General features: G+C 35.0%; 2 protein-coding genes across 2 annotated transcripts in view; both read left to right on the top strand.

The window, feature by feature from the left end:
- Positions 1–2,358: 2,358 nt before the first annotated feature.
- Positions 2,359–2,979, top strand: LOC133318662 (uncharacterized). The gene has a single exon (XM_061520709.1). The coding sequence runs from the start codon at positions 2,359–2,361 to the stop codon at positions 2,977–2,979; it is 621 nt and encodes a 206-aa protein (XP_061376693.1).
- Positions 2,980–19,898: 16,919 nt separating this feature from the next.
- Positions 19,899–27,478, top strand: part of LOC133318648 (uncharacterized) — a 34,251-nt gene continuing 26,671 nt past the window's right edge. Inside the window, exons 1-5 of the mRNA XM_061520684.1 lie at positions 19,899–19,955; positions 20,968–21,483; positions 22,085–22,329; positions 26,088–26,136; positions 26,587–26,699. Of these exons, the coding sequence (XP_061376668.1) occupies positions 20,968–21,483; positions 22,085–22,329; positions 26,088–26,136; positions 26,587–26,699 (923 nt within the window). The 5' untranslated portion in view covers positions 19,899–19,955. The remainder of the gene's footprint in view (positions 19,956–20,967; positions 21,484–22,084; positions 22,330–26,087; positions 26,137–26,586; positions 26,700–27,478) is intronic.

The following is a 27,478-nucleotide window of genomic DNA, read 5'->3' as shown; positions in this document are numbered from 1 at the left end:
GAATTTTAATTCTGGCGCTACTATCGTGAGTTTCACGCTAGTAGCGTGGGGCTTCAGCTTGGAAACTTCCACTTGGACTTCTTTTTGTCCTATTTTCCTGCAAAATCAAAAGGAAATCAGTTGCAAGATCTCTGATTGAGATTTTATCAAATAATCAGTAATTCTAGCCCTTATTATCCAAGATTGATCAAGATTCTTTATATTTTTGGCTTAAAATCATATATATGCTGGAGGCATATCACTATCCCAACGGGCGTGGTGGAACACACATGGGGATTAGCCTCAAGACAAAAGGTTTATGATATGCCTCCAGCATAGATATGATTTTAAGCCAAAAAGAGAAAGAATCTTGATCAATCTTGAATAAATAGGGCCATGATTACCATTCAATTGATAATCCTAATCAGATATCTTGACACTGATTTTCTTAAATTTTTGTAGAAAAAAGTACAAGAAAGGGGCCCAATTGAGCAGCGCTAGAATCTTTCTCCAATCACGCTATCAGCGCGAGGTTCGCGTTAGTAGCGCGAAGATACTGAATCTAAACAAAATCAGCGCGAGATTCGCTCTAGTAGCGCGGGAAGCACGTGCCAGGGATTAATTACGCCAATATTAGTCTTAACTTTCGATGTTTCGATGTTTAAGCACGTGCGAGGTAAAGCTAACAAAGAACCTTTACAGTTTGATCCAGAAATCGAGAAGACTGCAAAGAGGAACCAGAAGCTAACCAAGCTAAGGAACATAAAGGAATCCTCGAGTTCAGAGCCAAAAGCTGAACCCGAGATGGAAGCTAATAATCTACCACCACCGGAGGAGGAGTTAATGGAGTCAATCCTGGCTCCATTATTCACAGGGCCAAATTCTAGCATTGTCAGGCCACCAGTCAACGCCAATAATTTTGATTTCCAGCTAGCCCTGATAACCCTGGTGGAGAAAAACCCATATGGCGGGGAAGCCTATGAAGACCCCCATGATTTCATGGATCGATTTTCGAGAATCTATGACACTACTAAGCACAACGGGGTGTCCGATGACACAATTAGACTCTGTCTGTTCCCTTTTGCTGTAAAAGGAAAAACTCTGAGATGGTTGGATAGACAAGCTCCCAACAGCATCAGAACGTGGGATGAACTGGCTGCTAAATTCTTTGCTGAGCACTTCTCCATGGAGAAATACAACAAGTTGGTGAATGAGATCACCAACTTCACTCAACAACCATGAGAAACTCTATGTGCAGCTTGGACCAGGTTCCCAGAGTTGATCAGAAAGTGTCCCCAGTACGACTTGCCGGACGGAAAGAAAGTCAGAGTCTTCTACAATGGAATGACACCAGAATCCAGAATAGTTGTCAATGGCACAGCTAGTGGAACCATAGGGAAGAAGACACCAGCTCAAACCATAGAGTTGATCGACTTCATGGCAAGGATTGAGAACGCATCAATGACGGCTCAACCAGTTCAACCAGTTCAACCAAGAAGGGGAATCCTCCAGTTGGGAGCCAATGATGCATCATTTGCAGAACAAAAGGTCCTATCTCAACAGATAGCTAGTTTGAATGCAAAGTTGAACAAGTTGCAACTTTCTACAACTCAAGTTGACGCAGTTGACTCGGTTAACTGTGAGTATTGCAAAGGTTAGCATGATAGTAACGTTTGTCCAACATTGGTAGGAACAGGTGTTGTACAAGTTAATGGAGTCTGGTATGAACCAAAACCACAGTCAAATTTTCAGGGAAACTAGAACAATGCTCCTAGAAACAACTACCAAAGGAGAATTCAAGGTGGAGGTTTGGATTACAAATCCAACAACTATTTACAACCTCCTCCAATTCCACCAACTCCAATATCTGAACTAGAGATAGCGCTGATATAGTTGACAAAGACAACTGACACATTTATGAATGAGACAAGGGCTCATCACAAAAATCAGGATGCATCTCTCAGAAACTTGGAAAACCAGATTGACCAACTGTCAAGACAACTAGAAAAAAGGACTAAAGGTCAGTTTCCAAGTAATACAATAATCAATCCGCGAGAAGAATGTAAGTCTATTGTTACAAGAAGCGAAATTGTCATCACTCCTCAAGAAAAATCGAAGGCGGTTCAGAAAAATAAAGCAGACGAACCAGTTCGTGAGCCAGAGAAAGAACAAGAAGAAGAAACACCTGCAAAAGAAGACAAAGAGGAAGCAAAGGACAAAGTTGCAGAGACTCCAAAGAAGCAATGAGATTTCTCTCGCTTTGAGAAATCACCTTATCCCATAAAGTCAAGGGAAGCACAGAAGCAACAACATGCCAGGTTTTTATAAATATTTAAAAAGTTGCAAATTAATATTCCTTTTGTTGAAGCTTTAGCTAACATGCCTAACTATGCTATGTTTATGAAAGAACTTTTGTCTAGAAAGCATAAGTTGCAGGAATGTGAAACAGTGGCTCTCACAGAGGAGTGCAGTGCCATAATCCAGAAAAAGTTTCCACCAAAGCTTCAAGATCCAGGGAGTTTCAACATCCCTATTGCGATAGGAAACATTGATGTTGGTCGGGCATTGTGTGATCTTGGAGCAAGCATTAACCTTATGCCGCTGTCTGTGATGAAATCTCTCAGAATTTCTGAGTTGAAGCCGACAACAGTATCGCTCCAACTTGTTGACAGAACGTTGAAAAGACCAAACAGAGTAATAAAAGACGTACTTGTCAAAGTGGACAAGTTCATCTTTCCTGTTGACTTCGTAGTCCTCGACATGGAAGAAGAAGTAGACATGCCTCTTTTGTTGGGTAGGTCATTCGTTGCTACAGCAAGAGCTATGATAGATGTGGAAAACAGAAAGATGCAATTGAGAATGGACGACGAAAAAGTCACCATCGATGTGTTCAAAGTCATGAAGCATGCAGAAGATAATGGTGATTGTTTCTGGGTGGACGTTCTTGAAGCACTCTTCCTTGAAAAGGACGACGATCAAACTCTTGAGGAAGAGAAGTAATTCTTTGATGAAAACCCTCCGAAGGAAGATGTTAAAATTCCAATAGAGGAGTTGAAAAAGAAAGAGTCAGACACCATAAACGAAGCACCAAAGGTGGAGTTAAAAGAGCTCCCATCTAATCTAAAATACGTTTTCTTAGGAGATGAAGAAACATATCCTGTCATCGTCAACAAGGAGCTACCTGAGACTGAAGAAACAAAGTTGATGAAAGTGCTCAAGGACCACCAAACAGCTATAGGTTGGTCCATCTCTGATTTAAAAGGAATCAACCCTTCCTTTTGCACTCACAAAATATTGATGGAAGACGACATCAAACCAGTAAGACAGCCTCAGAGACGACTCAATCCTACTATGAAAGAGGTGGTTCGAAAAGAAGTGGTGAAACTCCTTGATGCCGACATGATCTACCCAATTTCAGACACTGCATGGGTAAGTCCAGTTCAAACCGTGCCAAAGAAAGGCAGAGTTACAGTGATCAAGAACGAGAGCAATGAACTGATTCCCACCAGAACTATAACTGGGTGGAAGATGTGTGTGGATTACAGAAGAATAAACGATGTCACACAGAAGGATCACTTTCCTCTCTCTTTCATTGATCAGATGCTGGAGCGGTTGTCTGGACACGCATATTACTGTTTCCTAGACGGTTGCTCCGGCTACAACCAGATACCTGTTGCACCAGAGGATCAAGAGAAAACAACTTTCACTTGTCCCTTTAGAGTGTTCGCCTACAGAAGAATGTCGTTTGGTCTCTGCAATGCACCTGCTACTTTTCAAAGGTGCATGATTTCCATCTTTTCTGATATGATTGAAAAATCATTGGAGGTATTTATGGACGACTTTTCTATTTTTGGTTCTTGTTTTGATTCATGCTTAGAAAATTTAGCTAAAGTATTGAAGCGTTGTCAAGAAACAAACTTAGTTTTAAACTGGGAAAAATGTCATTTTATGGTAAAAGATGGAATAGTATTAGGCCATAGAATTTCTGAAAAAGGGATAGAAGTTGATAAAGCTAAACTGTTGATAATTGAAAAACTTCCCTCTCCTGCTAATGTGAATGATGTTCGAAGCTTCTTAGGACATGCAGGTTTTTACAGACGATTCATCAGAGACTTCTCCAAGATTGCAAAGCCATTGAGTCAATTATTGGTAAAGGACAATGAGTTTAAATTTGTTGAAGAATGCCTAAAGTCCTTTAATCTTCCGAAGGAAAAGCTAACAACTGCACCCGTCCTGATGGCGCCGGATTGGAGCCTTCCTTTTGAGCTCATGTGTGATGCAAGTGCATACGCAATTGGAGCACTACTCGATAAGCGTACAGATAAGCTACTACATGTCATATATTATGCTAGTAAGGTGTTAAATGAGGCACAAGTAAATTATGCCACAACTGAAAAAGAAATGCTAGCTGTAGTATATGCATTAGAAAAATTTAGACCTTACTTGATAGGATCTAAAGTTATTGTTTTTACTGACCATTCTGCATTGAAGTATCTCATGAGTAAACAGGATGCGAAGCCACGGCTGCTGCGATGGATGCTTCTGTTCCAGGAATTTGATCTGGAGATTCGAGACAAGAAGGGAGTTGAAAAAAAAGTAGCAGATCACTTGTCAAGGATTCAAGACAAAGAACTGCAATATGGACCTGAGATTGAGATAAAAGAATCCTTCCCTGATGAACAAGTGATGGCAGTTAGATCTGGACCATGGTTCGCAGAATTAGCGAATTACAAAGCTATAGGATCAATTCCTGAAGAATTAACATGGCAACAGAAAAAGAAGTTCCTGCATGATGCAAAGCGGTACTACTGGGATAACCCATACTTATATTTCCAATGTACTGACGGGATTATTCGCAGGTGTGCAGCTGAGATGGAGATTCCGAAAATTCTTTGGCATTGCCACGTGTCAGATTATGAAGGACACTTTGGTGGAAATAGGACTGCACAGAAGTCCTACAAAGTGGATTTTACTGGCCCACAATATTCAAAGACTCAAAGGAGTTCTTAGAGAAGTGTGACAGATGCCAAAGGACGGGAAACATATCCCGAAAGGACGAGATGCCGCTTAATTGCATACTGGAAGTAGAAGTCTTCGATGTATGGGGAATTGACTTCATGGGACCCTTCCCTGTGTCGTATTCCAACCAATACATCTTGGTTGCTGTCGACTACGTGTCCAAGTGGGTGGAAGCAGTGGCCCTATCGACGAATGATGCTAGGGTAGTTGTGGCCTTCCTACAGAGAAACATCTTCACCCGATTCGGAGTTCCACGAGCCATCATTAGTGACGAAGGAACCCACTTCTGCAACAAGCAATTTGAAGGTCTTCTCAAGAAGTATGGAGTCACACACAAAGTGGCCACACCATATCATCCTCAGACAAGCGGACAAGTGGAGATTTCCAACAGAGAGCTGAAGCGGATCTTGGAAAAGACTGTGAGCAACACTAGAAAGGAATGGACAAGGAAGCTTGCCGATGCACTCTGGGCATACAGAACAGCTTTCAAGACTCCCATAGATATGTCATCATTCCAACTGGTGTACAGTAAGTCCTGTCATCTCCATGTTGAGTTAGAACATAAGACTATCTGGGCAACTAAATTTCTGAATTTTGAACCAACTAAAGCTAATGAAAAACGATTACTGCAATTACATGAGTTGGATGAGTTCAGGTTAGCTGCTTATGAGAATGCTAGGATCTACAAGGAAAAGACAAAGAGGTGGCATGACAAGAAGATAGCTCCGAAGGAATTTGAGCCAAGACAACAGTAATTATTGTACAATTCTCGACTAAGATTGTTTCCAGGTAAACTCAAATCTCGCTGGTCAGGTCCCTTTGTTGTGAAAAAGGTATATCCTTATGGTATAGTAGAAATTTCTCCTACGGACACTGATAATTCTTTCAAAGTTAATGGTTGTAGGCTGAAATTATACTATGGAGGACAGGTGAATCGGGACAAAGTTTCTGTCCCTTTGACTTCACCTGAGTCTTAAACTGTTCACGCCAGGCTCGTGACGTTAAACAAGCGTTTATTGGGAGGCAACCCAATAAGTTTTTTTTCAATTTTTTATTTTTATATTATTTTTATTCTATTAGTTTTTGATTATTTTATTGTTTTTGTTAGTTTGTTTATTTGAATTTTATTTTATTTTATTTTTGATTAAGAGATAGAAACTTTTAGTGTAAAATTTTACTTTGAGATGGAGGAAAGTCTGAAGAAGAAAAAATACTGAAAAAAAAATTTAATGGTGACGCAAAGAACATCAAAGTGGCGCAAAAGGCGCCAACAACTCTAAGTTTCGGTAACTTTGTGCAAAAAGTGCCCCTTTTGCGCGAAGAAAACAAACACCGTTCGTGCCTCGAACCAATTCTCGCGTATTTTGCGCCACTGAATGAAAGTTCCTATAAGTTCCCGCAATTTGCGCCAACTTAAGTTGAGTAGCTGGCGCAATTTGCGCCACCACCATTAGGTCAAATCTTGTTTTAGATATTTTTTAGAACCCGTCTTTCTTTTTTCCAACCCAAGAACCCATCACCGCCTACACCACCCTCCTCCAACCGATCCATCCATAGCCACCAACCAAATCGGACCAAACCCATCTCCTTCCTCAGCCAACCGATCCACCATCTCCAACCATCTTCTCTCTCCCAACCGCTCAGCCCATCCTTGACCACACTTCAACCACCGTCCACTAACACCTACTGCTCACCATCCTCCTCCTACACCGCCTCATCCCTTCTTTAATCTTTAAATTTTACCCAACAATTTAGCGCGATGGAATGCGCAATGAGGACATTACGCCTATCGTCTTTGGACCTTTCCTGGATCTCTGACTATTGGACCTGTATTTTATCTGGATCACAATCTAATAATAAATTATTAACACTTTTTACTTACTCATTGAATAATGAACAACAACGAAAAGAATTTGATATGTGAAACTTAATAAATATGTTATTAACAATATCATCTATGAAAATTTTGTTGGAAATTTAAGTGAGTTGTGATATTTTATATTGATACAACATCAACAATACCTTTATCCCAAACTAATTAAGGTGGATGGTAGATGAACCTAAATGAAAGGAAAGGTACGAAGGGGTAAAATAAAAATGAATAATAATAATAATAATAAATATAAGAGTAAAAATAAAAATGAAAAAAAGAGGAAGAAGAAGATGGGGAAGAGGAAAAGAGACAAAGGAAAAGAAGGGGAAAATAAGAAGAGCGTGGAGATGGAGAGGAAAAAAATTAAAAAGGGACCAAAAATGTGTTGTTGTTAAAGAGGCATCCACAAAAACTAATATCATTCCATTGATACGGGAAAAGGCTTGCCCATAAGTAGGAGTATGATTTTGGCACTCACAATTGAAGGGAAAATGTTAGAAATTCAAATGAGAAGAGTGACATTCCACATTGATTAAAAAAGACAAAATGAATTTACCAACAAAAAAAAAAAAGACAAGACAAAATGAAAACTATATAATTGGAAAGAGCCATTAATTATATTCATTGCTTTAAAATTTAGTTTGAAATATAGTGTCAAGCTCGGTTATTGCATACTTTCGTTAATCCATTAAACATCGAAGGAAAGTATCCCTTCTTTTGATCTCCATGCAGGTATGCCTAATTTAGTATGTATATTACTAAAGATAGACAGTGTGTTGTATTAATATTAATCACATCACTTACCAACTGACAGATATTAATCCTAATACACTGTGTCTCGTTGACTTTGGATGATGATCTATCCGATTCCATCATCTAATTTGCAACTTTGCTGTTAAGTATGGGCCGTGCCATGATTTTAGATGTCTTAAAAAAATAATTCTTTGATGATAGTTTGAGCATCCCACCTATTCTTGCCTCATTTAGTGGGAATTACATATATATATATATATAGAGAGAGGTAGGATCCTTTGACATCCGTGTCAAATTTTAATTTTGACACCTCATCTGAGAGTCGTTAGATCAAAAAAAATCAATGGTGTCACACGCTTGCAAATCAGAGTCGTTGATCTTTTTTGATCTAACGGCTCTCAGATAAGGTGTCAAAATTGAAATTTGACACCGGTGTCAAAGAATCCTACCTCGTATATATATATATATATATATACACGAGGTAAGATTCTGACACATTTATATCTAAGGGCTCAAATTTTTTAGTAATGTGAGTCATTAGATACAAGTAGATCAAATGTCAAGATTGAGGGTAAGACTTCTAACTCTTACACCGGTGTAAGAATATCTTGTCCCATATATATATATATTAACTGTATAACATAAACTCTAGCTAGGGTGCTCCTGTATATAAGTAGCTTAATTGCTGCAACCTTCCTAAATACACTAATTTTTACTATATCGCAAGCCGAAGAGGTAAGGTTAGCAGGAAACTTATTATTTTGGCGGATTGATTTATTCTCTTTGCTACAAATTGATTTAACTAATGTTTCGTGAACTTGATTTTGTAGAGGCAAGCAGATACTGGAAGAATGAGGCCTGCAACTTTGATACTCTTTATGTTGAGTATGTCAATATGCTTGGATGCGTGCAACAAGGCCTCCACGGATGAAATGAAAATGAAGAATGATCAGCTTCCAAACCAAGAAGATGAAAACAACAATCCGGGTTTTATGGGTATGGTGGAAGCAGTGTGAATAATCACCACCACATCCCCAGGAAGGACTTCAACAACAACGGTGGTGGTGATGATAAAAACGAAGATGGAAGTAGCTAATAACGAGGAGACAAGAAAATGACTCCTTAATGGGTCTTACTAGGCCAACCTATGTATACTGGTTATGAAGGTCAATCCCAAACAAATACAAATAGCACAAGGTTTCGAAACATACACGATATGATATGATTTTATCCATCCCACTAGCATCATACCTTTTTTTGGATAAATCAGAGGAATCTTGTGGAAGACAATCATGTTCGAGCTTGGGGAGTAGTTCTCCCAAAGGAGACTTTTTACATTTACAATGACTTGAACTCAAAATTTTGATTAAAGAGAATCATGCATATACCACTTTTGATAGCCACTAGCATCATACCTTGATATTTATCTTTCTATTTAAGAACAGGTTTTACGGACTATCATTACTTTCAATTGAATCAATGATTGAAAACATTAACCTTTGTTATTAGTTACCAAATTGAATATAAATTAGTACTAAAAGACACCAGAATATTAGATACATGAGGATCAAACACGCTTTCATATTGAAATTGAGATAAATATAAAAATTGAAGTGACTAAAATGAATATGGGCTAAACTGTAGTGTAGGCTAAATGACCAGAGTCCTCACAATGATTTTTATCTGAATTAGTCTTTTCCCAACAACCAAATTGCAACCGCGGATATTAATTTTTTAAAAGGAGGAGGAATTAGCGATCCCAAATTTACATCAATCAACATAACCAATACCCCTGAATACGGTGGAATTTCCCTATTTAGTCCACATATAAATTTGGACAGAACATTTCATCATTTGATATGGCTGAATAACAATTTTAATGAGCTTCACACTTAGTCCACATTGCCTCACAAAATGCAACGTGGATCCCACTTTGTGTTTTTCTATCTTCTCTATTTAATGGGACCCACATTACACTTTGTGCGTGCATAAGATAATTTCTTTCTCATATAGCATGAGAAAAATAATACCCAATTAATAAAGATATGAGACGGTTTGCTTTTGTTATATTTTGTAATAGTGTGATCCTATCGTTTCTTCAAAAATACATATATCTTATCATGTTTATAACCAGTAAGTCGAATGATACTTCTTGAATTCGCAGCATAGTAAGTCATCCAGACATATCTTCTTTGCATATGTAATTATATACAGTGTTATGGGTCCAACGACTATGAGATTCACTAGAACACGACACAAATTTTACAAGCGGCTGAAATGAAATTTTGCTGAGAGGATAAAACGTATTAATATAGGAGACTTTTTTTCCCGCAAATTTCATTACGAACTCTACATCCTATTTAAGAAAAATGTTACAAATATCATTGGAATCTTCTTAGTATTGAACTAGTGAATTACCCGTGCGATGCCCGGGGGAAAAAGAACAAAATATTTATCGTCCATCGTGGTTGGTTAATTGCACTGCAAACCTTATACTTACAAAAACCTGTGTTATTATCTTATTCTATATTTCAGGTGGAAAAAATTACAGCATTGACACAGAACTTTGCAAATATCAATCATAAACAAAAATCTGCTATCGAAAGTGATCAATATTATGCAAATCAAATACAGTTATCTACTCGATAAGTTATGTAAAAAATAAATACGCCACAGTAGACTATGTTAAAATGATGATGGGTAAAAAAAAATAAATGCATACAACTTATTGCTAACTATAACAACACTAATAAAATCAAGGTAACAAACAGACCAAGCAAATATGGAATTAAAAGATCAGTTTGTACCTATAATAAGAAAACACTATTAATTCAGTGTCATTCTGTAGCAATCATTGGAGGAATGAGTTCAACACATATCAAACATGTCATTTCCTATGTTTATGCATTACCAGGGATATCCTCTTCTACCATCATATTTATGCCTACGATACAAAGTGCAAATACTTATTAAATAAATTACGCTAATATGTTAACACCCAGAAGTAATAATCTCAGGAAAAAAAATGAGTTATTTTTTTTTAGAACCCAAAAAACGTTGTCTGAAAGGGATTTGAAAGCAAATTAACCAAATTGTATGAGTCATATTTTTTGCTTACATTGGAACAAATGTGTCTAAACAACATCAAATCAATACGCATGCTAAAAACTTGTAACAATATAAAGAACCCACAATGATAAATTTTTAAAAAACAATAACATACATTTGGGTCCACCAAAGACTTAAAGAATGAGGTGACAATAGCTTCGCTGCTTCAAACACTTGAATCTTAATATCTTGGCTCATTATATGAGTCCAAAATATTTTTTTTTACGTTGACCTTAAATAACATGGAATTTTATTAAGAACGTTAAGTTTTCCTGGATAATGTTTCAAATCAGAACCCTACATAAAAAAACTACTTCAAAATTAAGTATAACTCGTGCGATGCACAGGAAAAAAGAAATTTATTTGTCTGTCTCGTAAAAGTTAATGTAAATCATAAAAATATATCTCTGCATTTTAATTAAATCAATATTGTTAGCTACCTAACTCCAACTTTTTGTACATATAGAGTTGGCAAATTTTTGAGTTATTATGTTTAATATAAAATAAGAAGAGCAAAATTTTAATTTAATTACAAAAAAGTATAGGCGGGTCAGTCTTCCAGACCGACTCCACTTTGCAACCTCTAATTATCAGCATTATAAACCAGCATGTAATAAATTTTTATATTATCCAAACGTAAAAGTTCTTATATTTGCATCTAAGTTTTTATATTTTATTTCAGAGATGGACTTTCATTTATAACAATCAGATTTTAAAAAAAATAATAAATAATTATTTTTTGCAAGGATTTGCGCCGTTTGTATTTGAAATTTTACAAATTTGTATTTACAAAAATTAAAATCACATTTAAGAATTTAATTATAAAAGAAGAAGGATGCAATTTTAATTTAATTATGAAAATGTTTGGTAGGCCGGCCCTCCGGGCCGAGCCCAGTTTGTCACCTATAACTATTAGCATGTAATAGGTTTTTATATTTATTCACAAAAAAGGCTCTTATTCACAAAAAATAATAAATAGTTATTTTTTTGTAAGAATTTGTGTCGTTAATATTTGGAATTTTATAAATTTGTATTTACAAAAATTGAAATATGAATTAAGAATTTAATTATAAAATAAGAATATCGGAATTTTAATTTAATTATAAAAATGTGTTGGCAGGCAGGGCGGGCAGGCCCTCTGGGCCAAGTCCAGTTTGCAACCTTTAACCATCAGCATTTTATGTAAATAATTATTTTTTGCAAGGATTTGCGTCGTTTGTATTTGAAATTTTACAAATTTGTATTTACAAAAATTAAAATCAAATTTAAGTTGTCTCCCATTAAAAGATGTTAAATTCTTTTTCCACCAATATCAATTTCAAATTTTGAAATTTAAAAAAGGAGTGGGATATTAATTCACCTGTCTGCCACTAACTATTGCTGAACTCTTTTCTTTGAGTCTTTTGGTTTTTCGATAAATATGAAAAAAAAAACATTCAATGTTTTTTTCAGAATGAGGGTTAACAATTCCCATGTAGAAAATAGTGGAAATTTAATACAGTTGTCTCCCACTAAAAGATGTTAAATTTTTTTCTCACCTATATCAACTTCAAATTTCAAATTTTAAAAAAGAAATGGGATATTAATGCACCTGCCTGCCACTATTTAATGTTGAACTCTTTTCGCATTAACTATTTAGTTTAAATATTTTAAAAAAGAATTAAATATCTATTTTAGAATTTTGATTTAAATAAATTAAAATTCTATATCGTATGATTGTTTTTCATTCATCTGTTTTAAAATTCTATATCTCGTATAATTATTTCTCATTTTCCATCTTATCGTTATGAGCATTGGCAACTCCTATATTTATGAGGATTCCATTCATATATGCATTAACAATTTTCCATTTTTATTCATTGAATTGGCAACTCATTATTAAACGTAAAAGTGCAAACTTAAAAGTGCTTTCTAAAGAATTAAAGAAATATCACAATCCCTATATAGTGTAAATGTCAGATTCTCATCCAAACCTTAGGCATAAATCCATGTAGAAAGTAATGGTATAATAAATGAGCTGCCACCAATAATTGTCCAAATGTTTTCCCACCACTACAAAGTTTAAAATTAAAAATTGAAATTCAAAATTGAAATTTAAATGAAATTCGAAATTTAAAATAAATATTTCAGAAAATAATGAGTTATTATTAATTTGAAATTTTCAATTTGAAAGCAGTGGGACATCGAATGAGTTGTCTGCCACCAACAAATGGTTCACTTAAATTTTAATTTATTTTAATTCGATTTTTAGAGTAAATTATTTTATTATTTTATTTTTTTTGTGACTAATTATATATTTATTTAATTTAAACTGTTTAGCCTTTATTTTGCAATTTAAGATCCCATTGAATCTGTTGAGCAATTAGAGTGTGTCATTTCAGTTCAAGAATCAGAAAAACCATTTATAGTGGCAACGACAATTACGTTTTAGGTGGCAATGATAATAAATGACATTTATAACTATTAATATTGTTTGATTTATGTCTTTACATATTCCATTAATTCTGTACATTAAATTTTCATATATGTTATCTTTACCTACTTAAATGCCATTTAAAATGACGTTTCACTTACCCGTAACTATTAGCATGTAGGTCAACAGATTGGACTTCAGCGTAAAACGTAAAAGTCCTTTTTTAAAATGACGTTTCGTGCAGTTTTTATAACTTCCAACAGATTGTAATTATACCTGATTAACCCCTTTTTTTTAAAATGTCATTAATCCTTGCTGCGTTGGTATTATAAAAGTTTGGACACGGGGTATAACAATTTTTTCAATTAAATTTCAAATATATATGATCCTCCAACAACTACAACACTCACCAACTATTCGAGAATAGAAGTTCACACAATTCACAGTCACCTCTGAGGCTGATAACCTAGCTAGATGTTTCAACTTCATCTCTCTTATGAGCCTGTCTGCTCCCACTTCAATTCCCAAAGCCTAGCCCTCACCTACACCTTAAAACCCAACCGGTTGTCTTTTCCTTTTAATGACATTTATGCCCTTCTTTTACTTCAATAATGTAACCTACGTTAGTTCCTTTGAACGCAAAGCTTCGAACATTATTCAATAAAAAAAAGATCAGATTCACAAATCTAAAAGGAACAAAGAACAATGAGATGCAGTGAGAAAATTTAGTTACGATTTAAAAAAAAATAAATCTTACCACTGCACTGAGAAAATGAGATGTGGTGGCAGTATTATGAATCCTTCCATCATGAAAAATGAATAAATCAGTCAGTATAAAATTTATGAAAATGAATTCATAGGGATTGTTCGAAAAGAAACAGAAAATTATACCAATAGAACAATCCCTACACACATGAAAGAAAAAAAAATGCAAGCAAGACAAAAAAAAGAAGCAACACTTCCCTATTTATAGGCAAAGTCGTAATTTATTTATTTAAAAAAAAATTTAGCTTGTAGAATACACTTCACCATTACCAATGCAGAAAATAGTGGAGGGAACTTAATTGTTAGGCGACTGATTTCAATTTCAATTAATACACTTTCCATCCATTTCAAATTTCAATTTTGAATTTTGAATTGAGAACATCATTAATACAGGTGACTGCCACCAAGTATTTTATAATGATTTAAAAGAAACTCTCCCTCCTTTGTAGAATTTTTTTATTTACGAAATAAAAAATATTTCTAAAAAAAGTATCTTTTCAAACTATCTCTAGTGTGAACACAAAGCTAGAATTAAGGAGGAAGTGACACGTCAACAAAGTTTTCAAAGTTTGGTTCTCCTTTCTATATATTAAGATTAAGATTAAGATACCCTTTGATTCGCTCTTAATTATTTAATTAAAATTGATTGACTGTTACACTAATAAATTTTTAAATAAAATTATCAGAATATTTTTTATGATAATTAAAAAAATATTTTCACGATATAATTATTTTCCAAACATGGTTAATGTCATCTTTCTTCAGAATTGGAATTTGTTCGGTCCATTTTTTTTTGCCAAGAACGTAGATGCTATGCTCTACTTATATCGGCGTCATGTATCTCCAAGATACATTGCTAAACCTACTTATAAAATAAAACCCTAATCTCTCTGTAACTTTTGCGTCTCACTAGCGATTCGTACAGGTTGGTTAATGTTACTCAATTTTTTCATATAATTGTTTTGGTGCTATGATTTTTTTTTTCTCCCTTCATTTTTTTTAAACCTCTGCGAACTCTACGCTGATGCGAAATAATGTCTCTGTAATTTCTGCTGTTGTGAATTAGGGTTTTGTTGAATTATTTTGACGAACTTGGTGGCGTGCGTGCGGTTTTGTTGTAAATACACACACATATATATATAGGAAAAATAGTGACACGTTCTTTCATTTAAAGATTAATCAACGACAGTCGCCGACAAATTTTTTGATCTTTTTCCTTCGTGCATCGCACGGGTAATGCACTAGTTTAAGTCAATTAGGAAACCTTTTATATAATACTTGTGAGTTGTGACCAATTTGAAATCCAAAATAAAACTTTCAATAGAACATTTAATTCAAATTTAAATTTTGAAAATGAGTTGCAAATCTTTCTATAAAATATTTAGAAGAGGATTTTAACAATTTGCAATAAATTCATTTAATTGGATTGTGCAATGCAATAATAATCAGGGGCGAACCTATAGGGGGTTAGGGTGGGCCCCCGCCCCCCCTAAAATTTGATAGGAAAAATATATATATAGGTATTTTAATAATATTACAAAATGTGTGTGAGTGGGTAAATTACTGACATGAGTGAGCGTGAAGAGGAAGCACAAAACCTTAACCGCTCAAATCAAACTTTTGAAAATTGTTCAGCTTGCAATTGCAAGAGAAGACAACTGAAGAGGAAGCACAAGCATTTTCATTGAAGAGAGCGTGGGACTCAATCTTGAAACACTCTTCAAGTACCTCTTCACTCTTCAATAGTAATCTTCTCCAAATATTTTACATAGAAAAGCAAATGATGGAAAAGAAAATTTCCTAGTCATATTTTTACTTCATCTCCTATCAAACATAGGCAAATAATTTCCCAAGCCCATTTTCTTGGAAATTTTTTTTTTCACCTCCTACCAAACACGTGATTAGATTAAAAAATTGTAGTGTGTTCTTCTAAATTATTCTTAACCTCTTTAAATTTCTAACAATTTTAGCTATAAAAAGAATGAAAGGACACATATAACTTTGTGGGTATCTAATTTATTGATAATGGATAACATGATTTATATATGGGTTCGTCTCTTCTGCAGCAATAGCATATGAATTTTTTGTAGCAAACATATTTGCACATGCGGATTCTGACATTTAAAAAGAAAGAAAAAAGTTAGGATCCGCATGCGTAAAATAAAATCAAGAACAAGCTTCGAAATAAAATAGAAGACCAATTTCTTGATGATTCTTTGATTATATACATTAGAAAAAGAAATTATTTTGAATTTTAACTCGGATTCAATTATATATGAGTTTAACAATAAGAAAATACGTAAAATAAAAGTCAAATAAAGTGATCTTAATCTTTGTAATAGGCTTACCCTAAACCGCAAGGGTTAATACATTTCCTCACCCTAGGTTTAATGGGAAGGTAACCGAGATGAAAGGAAATACATACAATAACCAAATATATGTAATGGGATGATCATGTCATTAACCTAACTAGCTCTGGGGCAACAAAGCATTGCTAGTGCTCTGTGTTGTCATTAAATAAGTTATGGGCTTGTTGGGCCCAAGCCCATTTATGTCAGTGGCTATGTTGGGCCTAATGGGTCACACACTAACACCTTATTGTCTTGATGATATAACATTAAAGGTATTGGGCCTAATAATGATTGTTAGCCCAAGAAGAAGTTTGGAAGCCCACCTAAAAGGGAAAGGGTGCATGGTAGTAGTAATGGGCTTAGATGGTCCACGACATTATTAATTAATTTAATTAGTTAAATTAATTATCAAATATTTAAATTGAGAATTTAAATTTTGAATTTGAATTTTGAATTTAAATGTTTGAATTTGAATTTGAATTGACTGTGAAAGGTTGTTTCATAACAAAAGGATAAGATGAGATCTTGATGGATCAAATCCCAAGTATCAAGAGAAGATCTTTGGACATCTTCTAGCAAGATTGGGGCGCTGATTTGGTGATTGTTTGATGGTCATATGGTCAACCAAATAAGCTCCAATCAGATTTGGTTTGTTGAGAGAATAAGTGAGTGAGTTGGTTCAATTTGAATTGCAACTACTCAATGTATTTGGACTGTTTTTGGGCTGAATAAGGGCGCACCAAATGGCTGGCCATATGATATTAAGTCAGATTTTTGACTAGGTATAGACTTAGTCTAAAGAGGATATGATAGGAGGTTGTTGGCTAGATTTGAATTGCAACAACTCCACTTATTCCTCCACCATTGGGCGCTACATAGGTCAGATTTCTGGGAGAAAAATCTTATTCAATTCAATCATTCTCTCATCTCCAAAAGTGCATCCTTCTGTTAGGTTCTCTTAAGGGTTTTTCAAAAATTACCTTGCCTCTTCTCATAGAACTTCATGCCCCACTTTGTGAGTCTTCATGCTGAAAACTCACTCAACTAAACACCTTGATACCTAAGCCTCTTTCTCTCGTATTGGACGCCTAGCTAGCCTTCCTTGTGGTGTTCGATTGGTGGCTTTTAAGAAGTGTTCTTGCATCTTGACGTAGGGTGGTGTGGATCAACATTAGAGGGTTTGAACCTTCAAACCTTACACTAATCACTTTGGAGTTTTGAATCACGAACAAAGGTATCATTACGTCCTAAAGTACGTATCTTAATTTGCATGTGTTTTCGCTCTTGAAAAATTTTGTTTTCATCCTCACATGCCTACAACCTTCAAGGCCATTTTCTTTCATCATTTACTCCTGATTTGTTTATCTAGAATTAGCTTTTTATTCAGAAAATAATTATCCACATTAGTCAATATATGATAAATATACGTACCTCATCCAAAATATTAATGTTTAGTTTTTCTTTAGCTTTTTAAAGGAAATATATACGGCAACCAAATATGTTTAATAGGATGATCAAATCATTAATCTAACTAGCTCTGGGGCAACAAAGCATTGCTAGTGCTCTGTGTTGTCATTAGATGGGTTGTGGGCTTATTGGGCCCAGGCTCATTTATGTCAGTGGCTATGTTGGACCTAATGGGTCACACGCAAACACCTAATTGTCTAGATGCTCTAGCATTAAAGGTATTGGGCCTAATAATAGTTATTAGCCCAAGAAGTTGTTTGGAACTCCACCTAAAGGGGTGGAGGGCGCATGGATCATTGTAATGGGCTTGGATAGTCCAAGTCATTACTAATTAATTTAATTAGTTAAATTAATTATCAAACATTTAAATTTTGAATTTTGGAATTTAAAATTTGAATTTTGAATTTTGAAATTTGAAATTTGAAATTTGAATTTGAATTTTGAAATTCGAATTCGAAATTTGAATTTTGAATTTTGAAATTTGAAATTTTGAAATTTGAATTTTAAATTTTGAATTTTGAATTTTGAAATTTGAATTTGAATTTAGAATTTGAATTTAAAATTAAGTGTTTGAAAGTTTGAATTAAAATGTTTGAAATTCGAATTTGAATTGGTTATGAAAAGTTGTTTCATAACAAAAGGATAAGATGAGATCTTGTTGGAACATATCAAGAGGAAATCTTTTGGACATAATCTAAGAAGATTTGGGGTGCTGATTTGGCTGTTGGTTAGTCATCAGAATAAGTTCCAGAAGATACGATCTGTTGGGAGAATATTTGAGTGATTTGATTCAAGTTTGAATGCAACTACTCAAATGTATCTGGTCATTATTTTTGCTATATGGGGCGCACCATATAACTGATTATATGATGATTTATGATCAGATATTTGATTAGGTTTTGAACCTAATATATCATAAAGATATGATAGGATGTTGTTGGCAAGATTTGATGAGATTTGATTTGCAACAAATCCTATTCTCTCTCTTTGATGGAGCGCCCTTTTGGAAGGGATTTTTATTGATTAAAAATCTGATTTGTTTTTAACAAATAGGCTCCTCTTTATATATGTTCCTTCTAGGGTTTTTAGAAAACCAACCAAGTCATTCTCTCCTAATTTCCTGCGCCACTTTTGTGAGATTTTCTCTTAGAAAACTTCACTCTTCCAAACACTTTTACATAGCCTCCTCTCATCACACATTGAGCGAATAACAAGCCTCTTTGTGGTGATCAATTGGCGGCTTTACTGGAAGGAGTTCCTGTATCTAGACGCAGGTGGTGTGGATCAACGTTAGAGGGTCTGAACCCTTCAGACCTACCTTTGATCATCTTGAGTTTTTCACGAACAAGGTATGACATATGTCTTAAAGTATGTATCTTGATATGCATGTGTATTCCACTTGCGGAAAAATTTTATTTTCCCCTCTCACATGCTAAGACCCTCCTTTTCTTCATTATTTCTCATATAAGTTAAGAGTTGGCTTTTATTGTAAGCCATCAATTACATTTTTTTTTATACACATCATCAATTACTTTATTAAGTAAGTCATAGTTTCGAGATCAATTTATAATTTCCATAAGTAAAAGATTTTTTTTTTCGCAAATTTCCTTAGGAACTCTACATCCTATTTAAGAAAAATGTTACAAATATCATTGGAATCTTCTTAGTATCGAATACCCTTTGAATTCGCTCTTAATTATTTAATTAAAATTGATTAACTGTTACACTAATAAATTTTTAAATAAAAAATCCGAATATTTTTTTTATGATAATTAAAAAAATATTTTCACGATATAATTATTTTCCAAACATGGTTAATGTCATCTTTCTTCAGAATTGGAAGTTGTTCGTTCCTTTTTTTTTTTTGCCAAGAACGAAGATGCTACGCTCTACTTACATCGACGTCATTTATCTCCATGATACATTGCTAAACCTACTCATAAAATAAAACCCTCATCTCTCTGTAACATTTGCGTCTCACCAGCGATTCGTACAGGTTGGTTAATGTTACTCAAATTTTTCATGTAATTGTTTCGGTGCTATGATTTTTTTTTCTCCCTTCGGTTTTTTTAAACCTCACCTCTGCGAACTCTACACTGCTGCGAAATAATGTCTGTGTAATTTCTGCTGTTGTGAATTAGGGTTTTGTTGAATTATTTTGACGAACTTGGTGGCGTGCGTGCGGTGATATTTGTTCTGGTTCGAAATTCTGGTTTAAAATTGAAAGGTGAAAAGTCTCCTCTCTCTCTTTTTAATTTGCATTGCATGCCCTATTTTCTTGATTAGGCTGATATTATGAGCAATCTTCCTGTATACCTTAAAATACAAACCAAAATGCCGGTTCCATTGTCCCTGTTTTTCCAAACCTATGGAATTTCTGGGAATTAAGTGATAAAGCATGTGATTAAGGGAATGCGTCCTCTCACCGGTCATAGTGAACAATTTCAGTGATTAATTGACTGATCAAATGTCTCACATGACATTGATCTATGGATTGGGTCTCAACATCTCATCCTTTCATTGATTTATGATCACTAGTTCGTAGAACAGAGAAGAGGGAATGGGTCATTTTAATTGGTGACAGCTGACCGTTGATCTATGAATGAATGATCATGATTTTCTCATGATATGATCATTAGAAGATCCATTCCCATTAATTTGCCATGGGATGACGGGAACGATCATACAATTTCCACATCTTGTGTGTGCCATTATTATTCTTGCCTTTACAAATTCCAGTTGTTACTTTCATTAGCTTATTTGTTTTCATTCTACGTCCACGGGATTCCTGTATCTATGAATTTTGAATAATTTGCCTAATGGATATTGATATTTCCGCTATAAGTGGACAATTACTAATTTATGCTAGTTGTGTTAGTTTTTGAGATAAATCTTTTTCGCTTGAGCTACTTGAGCAAACAAAGAGAAAAATTTAAGTTGTTTTTCTTTTTACTGGTAGAAAATAGATCAATTAGTGCATCTCATCCTGTTGCGTCTTATTGCAGGCTACAATTATTGCGCTTTTTTTTTTTACCTTAACACCAAATTGAATAGCAATAAATGGCTCTATTTCAAATGATTATATCCTTTCTCCATTGGTACCATGCTGTACAGCTAAACCTGATGGAGTTTGCCATGTGCCAAATGACATTTGTGTATTGTATGTTGGTTACTGTGTCTGTATATTGATATAAAGTATCATTATGTTGGTCTCACAAGTCACAATGTTATGCTAACAGATGACAACTGGTACAAGTTCCACTCACAAGGCTAAGGATGGAGAAAATAATAATGAGAGGCCAATCCGAACTGGTGAGAAAAGAAAAATCGGCTCACATCCCAATGTATCAGATACAAATGGTCTCAGAAGGTCTCTTAGAGAGAAACCATCAAAGAAGATGATTTCAAACCCTTCAAGTACTCGAAAATCTGAGCGACTTGGAAAGGGAACACCGACAACTCCTGCAGTTAGAAGGAAATCTGAAAGACTTGAGAAACAGAAGATACCAAGTCCTTTGAGGAGATCTGGAAGAAAGAGTAACTCTTCTTCGAGTCCTTCGGATTCTAAAAGCTCAGGGTCATTGAGGTCAAAGCAGAAACAGAAGAAGGAAAAGAGCGTGATACAATTGACTTCTGAATCAAAGGAAATAAGAAAATATGAGGAACTTGATCTGGGAACTTCCCCTGTTAGTACAAAGAGAATGAACTCCCGTATGTACCGGTCAATGTTCAGGAAACCAAAGAAAGGTGATACAGCAGGTTGCCTAGCGTCATTCTTATTGCAACTTTTTATGTTCTTTACTTAGCCATGGGTTTTGTTACTTATTCAAATGTAATAAACATCAATGCTAATTTGGTGGCTAATGTTATGAGCACTATCATTTTATAAAAAATGTGATTGAAGGTGCTAGTAATGGTGGATCTTTCTTCAAGTCTCTCCTTGGCTTCTTTATGGTTTATCTATCAAAAATTAAGATAATTGAAAGTTTGGCCTAGTGAGGCATGCTGATTATTCTTAGGTATTTATATTATCCATTCTTTTTAATTGCTTGACTTTCAGATTGCCGTGCGGAGCTGAATAGGATTGATAAGTCAAATCAGGATGATGACAATGGTGGAGGCAAGATTGATGAGTGCTCTAAAGGGAGTCTTTCAGATTGTGAAGAAGCCTCCAAGAATGGTACGCAACCATCTGAAGATGCTAAAGTTAAAGAGATGAGAGTTGACTCTAGGTTGATTGGGCCCGAGAAAAGTCTAGTAGAAAATAATGTGACTCTAGGTATGTTGGTATCACCCACAACTTCTGAGACTGGTGTGGTACATCAAAGGGTTCAACCTGATTGCGGCAGAGAGCAGACATTACAGATGTTAGTGTCAAGGAATTCCATACTGGCTGAAGATTTAGTTTCTAACATTGTTGGGCATGACAAGGGTGAAAAATTAGCGCCTTCTAATAGCAAGGGAGTCAAGGTGGGCACGGATTCAGATGTTTCTGCTGCATTGGCTAATGATGAAAATAGCAACTTGATTCCCGATACTAGCTCTTCAAGGCTAGGTGGGAATATTATGGGGATGGATGCTTCATGTTCCAAACGAATAAGGTACTTGTTACTTGTTGGCAAATGATAGGTAATAATATCAATATACCATTATTCATTGAATTAGAATGAAATAAGAGTTTTAAACCATTCTTTATTCAGGTGTTTTGGTGTGTTATGTTGCTTTTATTGTGTGTAAGAGTGTTGGCTTTTGTCGTTCTCCCGTACCAAAATGTCTTTTCTAGTTTATTTTCAAATTATTGAATCATGATTGTATGACACATTTCTATTAAAAATTGTTCGTATGAAAGATGCTGCTTGATATGTCACTTTAAGCATCTTTGTTTTTTTAGACTTTGTTGTTGTAGTAAAACATGTTGGTTTTTTGGACTATGTTGGGTATTTCTTCCACCGAAAGTGATTTTTGATAAAATTGGATTTACAATCAAGAAAGTCAAAAGAGGAACAAGAGAATTTTTTCCCTAGAAAGAACTCTTTTTGGATATTTTTTGTATATTACTAAACTGAATTCCAAGAAAATAACACTGATTGAGATAATCCTACAGAGATAGATAGATTACAAATCCCTTTCCCCAATTACACAACAATTAAAGAAGAACAAAAGATAGGTTCAACATAATCGAATAGGTTCACCACCTTAGCTTGCCCATTAGACTGAGGATGATAGGCAATGCTATATCTCAACTGAGTACCTGTACACTTGAACATTTCAGTCCAAAATGAGCTGATAAAAATTGTCACGGTTACTAACTATCGAATAGGGAAAACCATACAAGCGAACTCATACTTGTGAATAGCCTCGCTTTAGCGCGCTATAGCGGAGTTGCGTTGCGGTGCAGCGGTCGACCGTCACAGACCGCGCTGCGACGATTAGGCGAAGTGTAGTGGATGTAGCGGCCGCTATTGTGGCTGACGCTACAGTAGTTTTTGCAAAAGTGTTCTTGTCGTAGAATGAAGAGATTTACAACTTAGATACAAGTGAAAGTGAAGATGAAGATTTGGATGTTCATGATTTCAATTATGATTAGTTCCGTAAGTTCTTTGATTTTGACATTTCACTTAAGTGGCAGTTTGAATTTTGACTAATTTGGCAACTTTATTTTGTTGTGTTACATTATTTGAGACTTTAATTCCTTCAATTTGCTTATGATTTGAATTTTAATATTTGAAATCATTTATGTTTTGAGTTTGAGATCTTTCAAATTTGTTTTTTATGTCACATTTTCATATTTTAAGTTTTATATTTGTGAAGTACAATTTAATGTATCACTTAGGTACACTTTGCACAGTAGCTTTGTAGCGCTACCCGTTGTAGCGCTATAGCAGTTTGGAGGGTCAGCCGCTATCCGAGATTAATAAGTATGGGTGAATTACTTCTTTATTAAGAAACAGGGCTACTTTCTTGGTTGTATATGGATGAGCTAACGGAATGAAGTGAGCATACTTCGATAGTCGATCAACTATTACAAAAACCATGTCAAACCCCTGAGCCTTAGGTAGACCCCCCACAAAATCAATAGAAATATCAAACCCATACCTGAGTAGGAATTGATTAAGGTTGCAAGAGTTCGGTAGGGGACAAATTTTGAGTCTTACACTGTTGGCAAACAGAGCACACAACCACAGTTTTTAATTTGCCTCCTCATACCCTCCTAGAAAACCAAACCAAAAATTCTCTTAAATGTTCTCCAAAAACCCGAATGGCCCCCTATATATATAGGAATCGTGGAATTCCCTTAGAATGAAGGGAATAAATTTAGACATCTTAGACAACACCAATCTGTCTTTGTAAAACAAGCATCCGCCTTGCAAAGTAAAATCTGGGTGAGATGTGAGATCCAACACTAAATCCTGAATAATTCCTTTTAACTTAGCATTGTTGTGCAACTTAGTTTCCAACTCCCCATAAGCTGTAGGGTCGACACAAGTTAAAGAGGAAAGCTGCAACTATCTTGAAAGAGCATCTGCGACTATATTCTATTTGCCTGGTTGGTATTGAATCCTCACTTATTAGCAGTTCCTTGGCAAATGAATCTCAAAGTCATACCCAAGCAACTTAAAGAACAAATTTATGAGCTAGTATAGGAATCTGACACATGGCAGATTTAAGAACCTCAAGCTGATTGTGCCTATGTACTTCATAAAAAACTTTCTTTTTTCAGCAGGTCGGTTAAGGGCTTAGCAATTATTCCTTAATCTTGAACAAATTTTCTATAATACCCCGTCAGCCGCAAAATCCCCGTAATCCCTTCATGCTCTTAGGCCTGGCCTAGTCATTGCTTCCACCTTCTTGGGGTCTGCCATCACCTCCTCATAAGAGATAATATGGCCATGGTACTCAACATGTTGCTCTGCAAAGCTGCATTTCTTGCGGTTAGCCACTAGACTATTCTGCCTCAACACCTCAAATACTGAATGAAGAAGGCTAAGTGTTCTTCTCTACTGTTGATATAAATTAGTATATTATCGAAAAAGGCCAAGGCAAACTTGCGCCAAAATATTTTTAGAATTTCCTTCATGAGAGATTGGAAGGTAGACTAAGCATTGGTGATGCCATTTGGTGAGCCCAAAGGGCATCACCAATTACTCATAATGGCCTTCATGAGTTCTGAAGGTTGTCTTTGGGATGTCCTCCTTTCTCATGCGAATCTGGTGGTACCTAGATTTTAAGTCCAATTTTGAATAAATGTTGGAACTGTAACACCTTGAAGCGTTTGTCAATAGCCTCAAACCTTGCATCCATGTTCTGTGTCGCTACCATTCAAGGCACCCTTGGGATCAAAGTGCTTTGATACCAGTTGATAAAACTAGATTTACAATCAAGAAAGTCGAAAGAAGAACAAGAGAATTTTTTGCGCAGAAAGAACTCTCTCTGGATATTTTCTGTATATTACTAAACTGGATTCCAAGAAAATAACACTGATTGAGATAATCCTACAGAGAAAGATAGATTACAAATCCCTTTCCCCAATTACACATCAATTAAAGAAGAACAAAAGATAGGTTCAACACAATTAAAGAAGTGTTGATCTCTTCCGGCCCAAATTCCCAAATTCCAAATGTGCCACTTGTGCCCTTTCAGTTTTCCTTTTAACCAAAACCTCCTCAACTAACTCCTGCCATGTTAGTCTCTACTCTCTCTCCTCTAATTGAATTAGCTCAGTCAGTAGCTTCATGACCCAATGATCCTCCAAAACGCTTTCTAGTGTAAACCTTGATAAGAGGAGTCGTATATGTTAGAGTATAATATAAATCATTAAAAAGGTCCTTACCCAATAGCTTAAGCCATTTGGTTGAATTGATTTTTTACATGGTATCAGAGCCTCGGTGTCACAGGTTCGATCCTCACTGCCCCTATTTAATTAATAATTAATTAAGTCTTGTGGAGTTTCTTAGCACAGGTAGGTGGGCCTGTGTATTGTCCATCCTTCAAGCCCAGTAGGCTCTTGTATGAGGAGACATGTTAGAGGAGTATAATATAAATTATTAAAAAGGTCCTCACCTAATAACTTAAGTTTTTGGATTGAATTGGTTCTTTATAGTATCAGATTTCTTCTTTTCGACAAGTCATTTGCAACTCAGGAGTTTCCCTACTGTTTATATATTCTCCTAACCTCGACGAATACAATATTTGGTTGTATAAGTATGTAAAGTATGTAGATGCCATCTACTAAATGGAATCTTTTGGTAGGAATAATAGCATCGGTATCTTATATATGTTGACCATTTAATAATGATTTATGGGAATTTGGCTTATTAGGTATTTTTAGGTCCTAAATGATTGGTTCTTTACTTTGCAGGTTGGATGGTAATCCTACAGTTAATGAGTCACGTAACCCTTCTGCAGAGGTTGGTTGGAATTCTTTTTTGCTTTTCACCCCACCCCCAAAAAGAGTAAAAAATAAAAATAATTGCTTAAATTTTGTTAGAAAAAGCCTTACAGTGGATATTAAGCACAAACAAGTTAACATCTAGCATGTATGTGGACTACAAAAATGTTACTAGTGAAACAATGCTAATTATAGAGTATTTATTAATAATTAATTAACCATGCCCTGGCACCCAGACAAAAGAATTTGTTTCTTTAACTCACAAGTGGTAAAATATTTTGAAAACACAAAGTTGAAACTTAGAATTCTGAATCTGAATATTTTTGCTTGTTCATTCATGCACAATTGTTTACCATATATAGACTAATATTAGTACAAAAGTTAAGAGTTGTGTATTCTTCTACATTTATGTTGTTTGTTTATATTAATCTGTGGGTGGCTCATTGATCTCGTTGTGTTTTGTCATTAGCTTCAGGATGGAGGTGATACTGATGCAAGCATGCTGCAGAAGTGTAGTCCTGCAAGACTAGCAGAAGTTTCTAAAAATTTATGCCTTATTTGCAACAGGGAAGGACAGTTATTGTGAGTACATTTCTTACGTTGGATGGCCTGTTCATGCAAGTATTGTATCATTCTTGTGCATTCATCATTTAAAGTCCATAGTGGTTTGGCATGTGCAGAACGGATTCATTCGTCTGTCATTATGGTTTTCCCCATTTACCCCTTTCAGCGTAAATTTCCATAGTTGCTAACTAACTGCAATGGCATGTACTTAATAAGTTAATATCTATTTTGTTGGCATGTTGCATGCTTTTTTGTGTAAGAACATATTATTCACGTGTTTGTTGAAAATGGCTGCTACCTGTTTTAGAAACTGGACAGGTCATTGATTTAGTGACCTTACTGGTAATCTGTTGGACTGATTCAACTTTGTTTAACCAACAGTTGAAATTGATAATGTCATAATTATATTAAATTTTTTTTTTTTTTAAAGTAGAAGTGTTTGCCATTTTGAAGGACACAGTACTACATCCTTTTAAGTAAAATGACAATGTTTCACAAAAAAATCTTCCCTATCCCTTTCTTTTTCTTTTACCCAAATACTTTCTCCCTTTCCCACCTAATAAAAATAAAAAATAAAATAAAAAAACTTAATTGAGCTGATTGGTCAAGCTTTTCTTAGAGGTTGTGTGATAAGAACTGGTTATCAGAAAGACAAAATAACAGGATCTAAACATACTTTTTGGCCCAGAAGAACTGGATTTTCTGATATTTCACTAAAGATAATGTTGAATACAAAGTACAGAGAAACAAAAGACAATTACAAAGACAAATTACAGTAACTGAGCTATACTAATGGA

This window comes from Gastrolobium bilobum, unplaced genomic scaffold (genome assembly GCF_033153095.1).
Source record: "Gastrolobium bilobum isolate Gb01-03AN ecotype WA unplaced genomic scaffold, APGP_CSIRO_Gbil_v1 utg1425, whole genome shotgun sequence".
NCBI classification, from domain to species: Eukaryota; Viridiplantae; Streptophyta; class Magnoliopsida; order Fabales; family Fabaceae; genus Gastrolobium; species Gastrolobium bilobum.
Note: the sequence above shows the minus strand (reverse complement) of the source record. Positions and strands in the feature narration are given on the sequence as shown.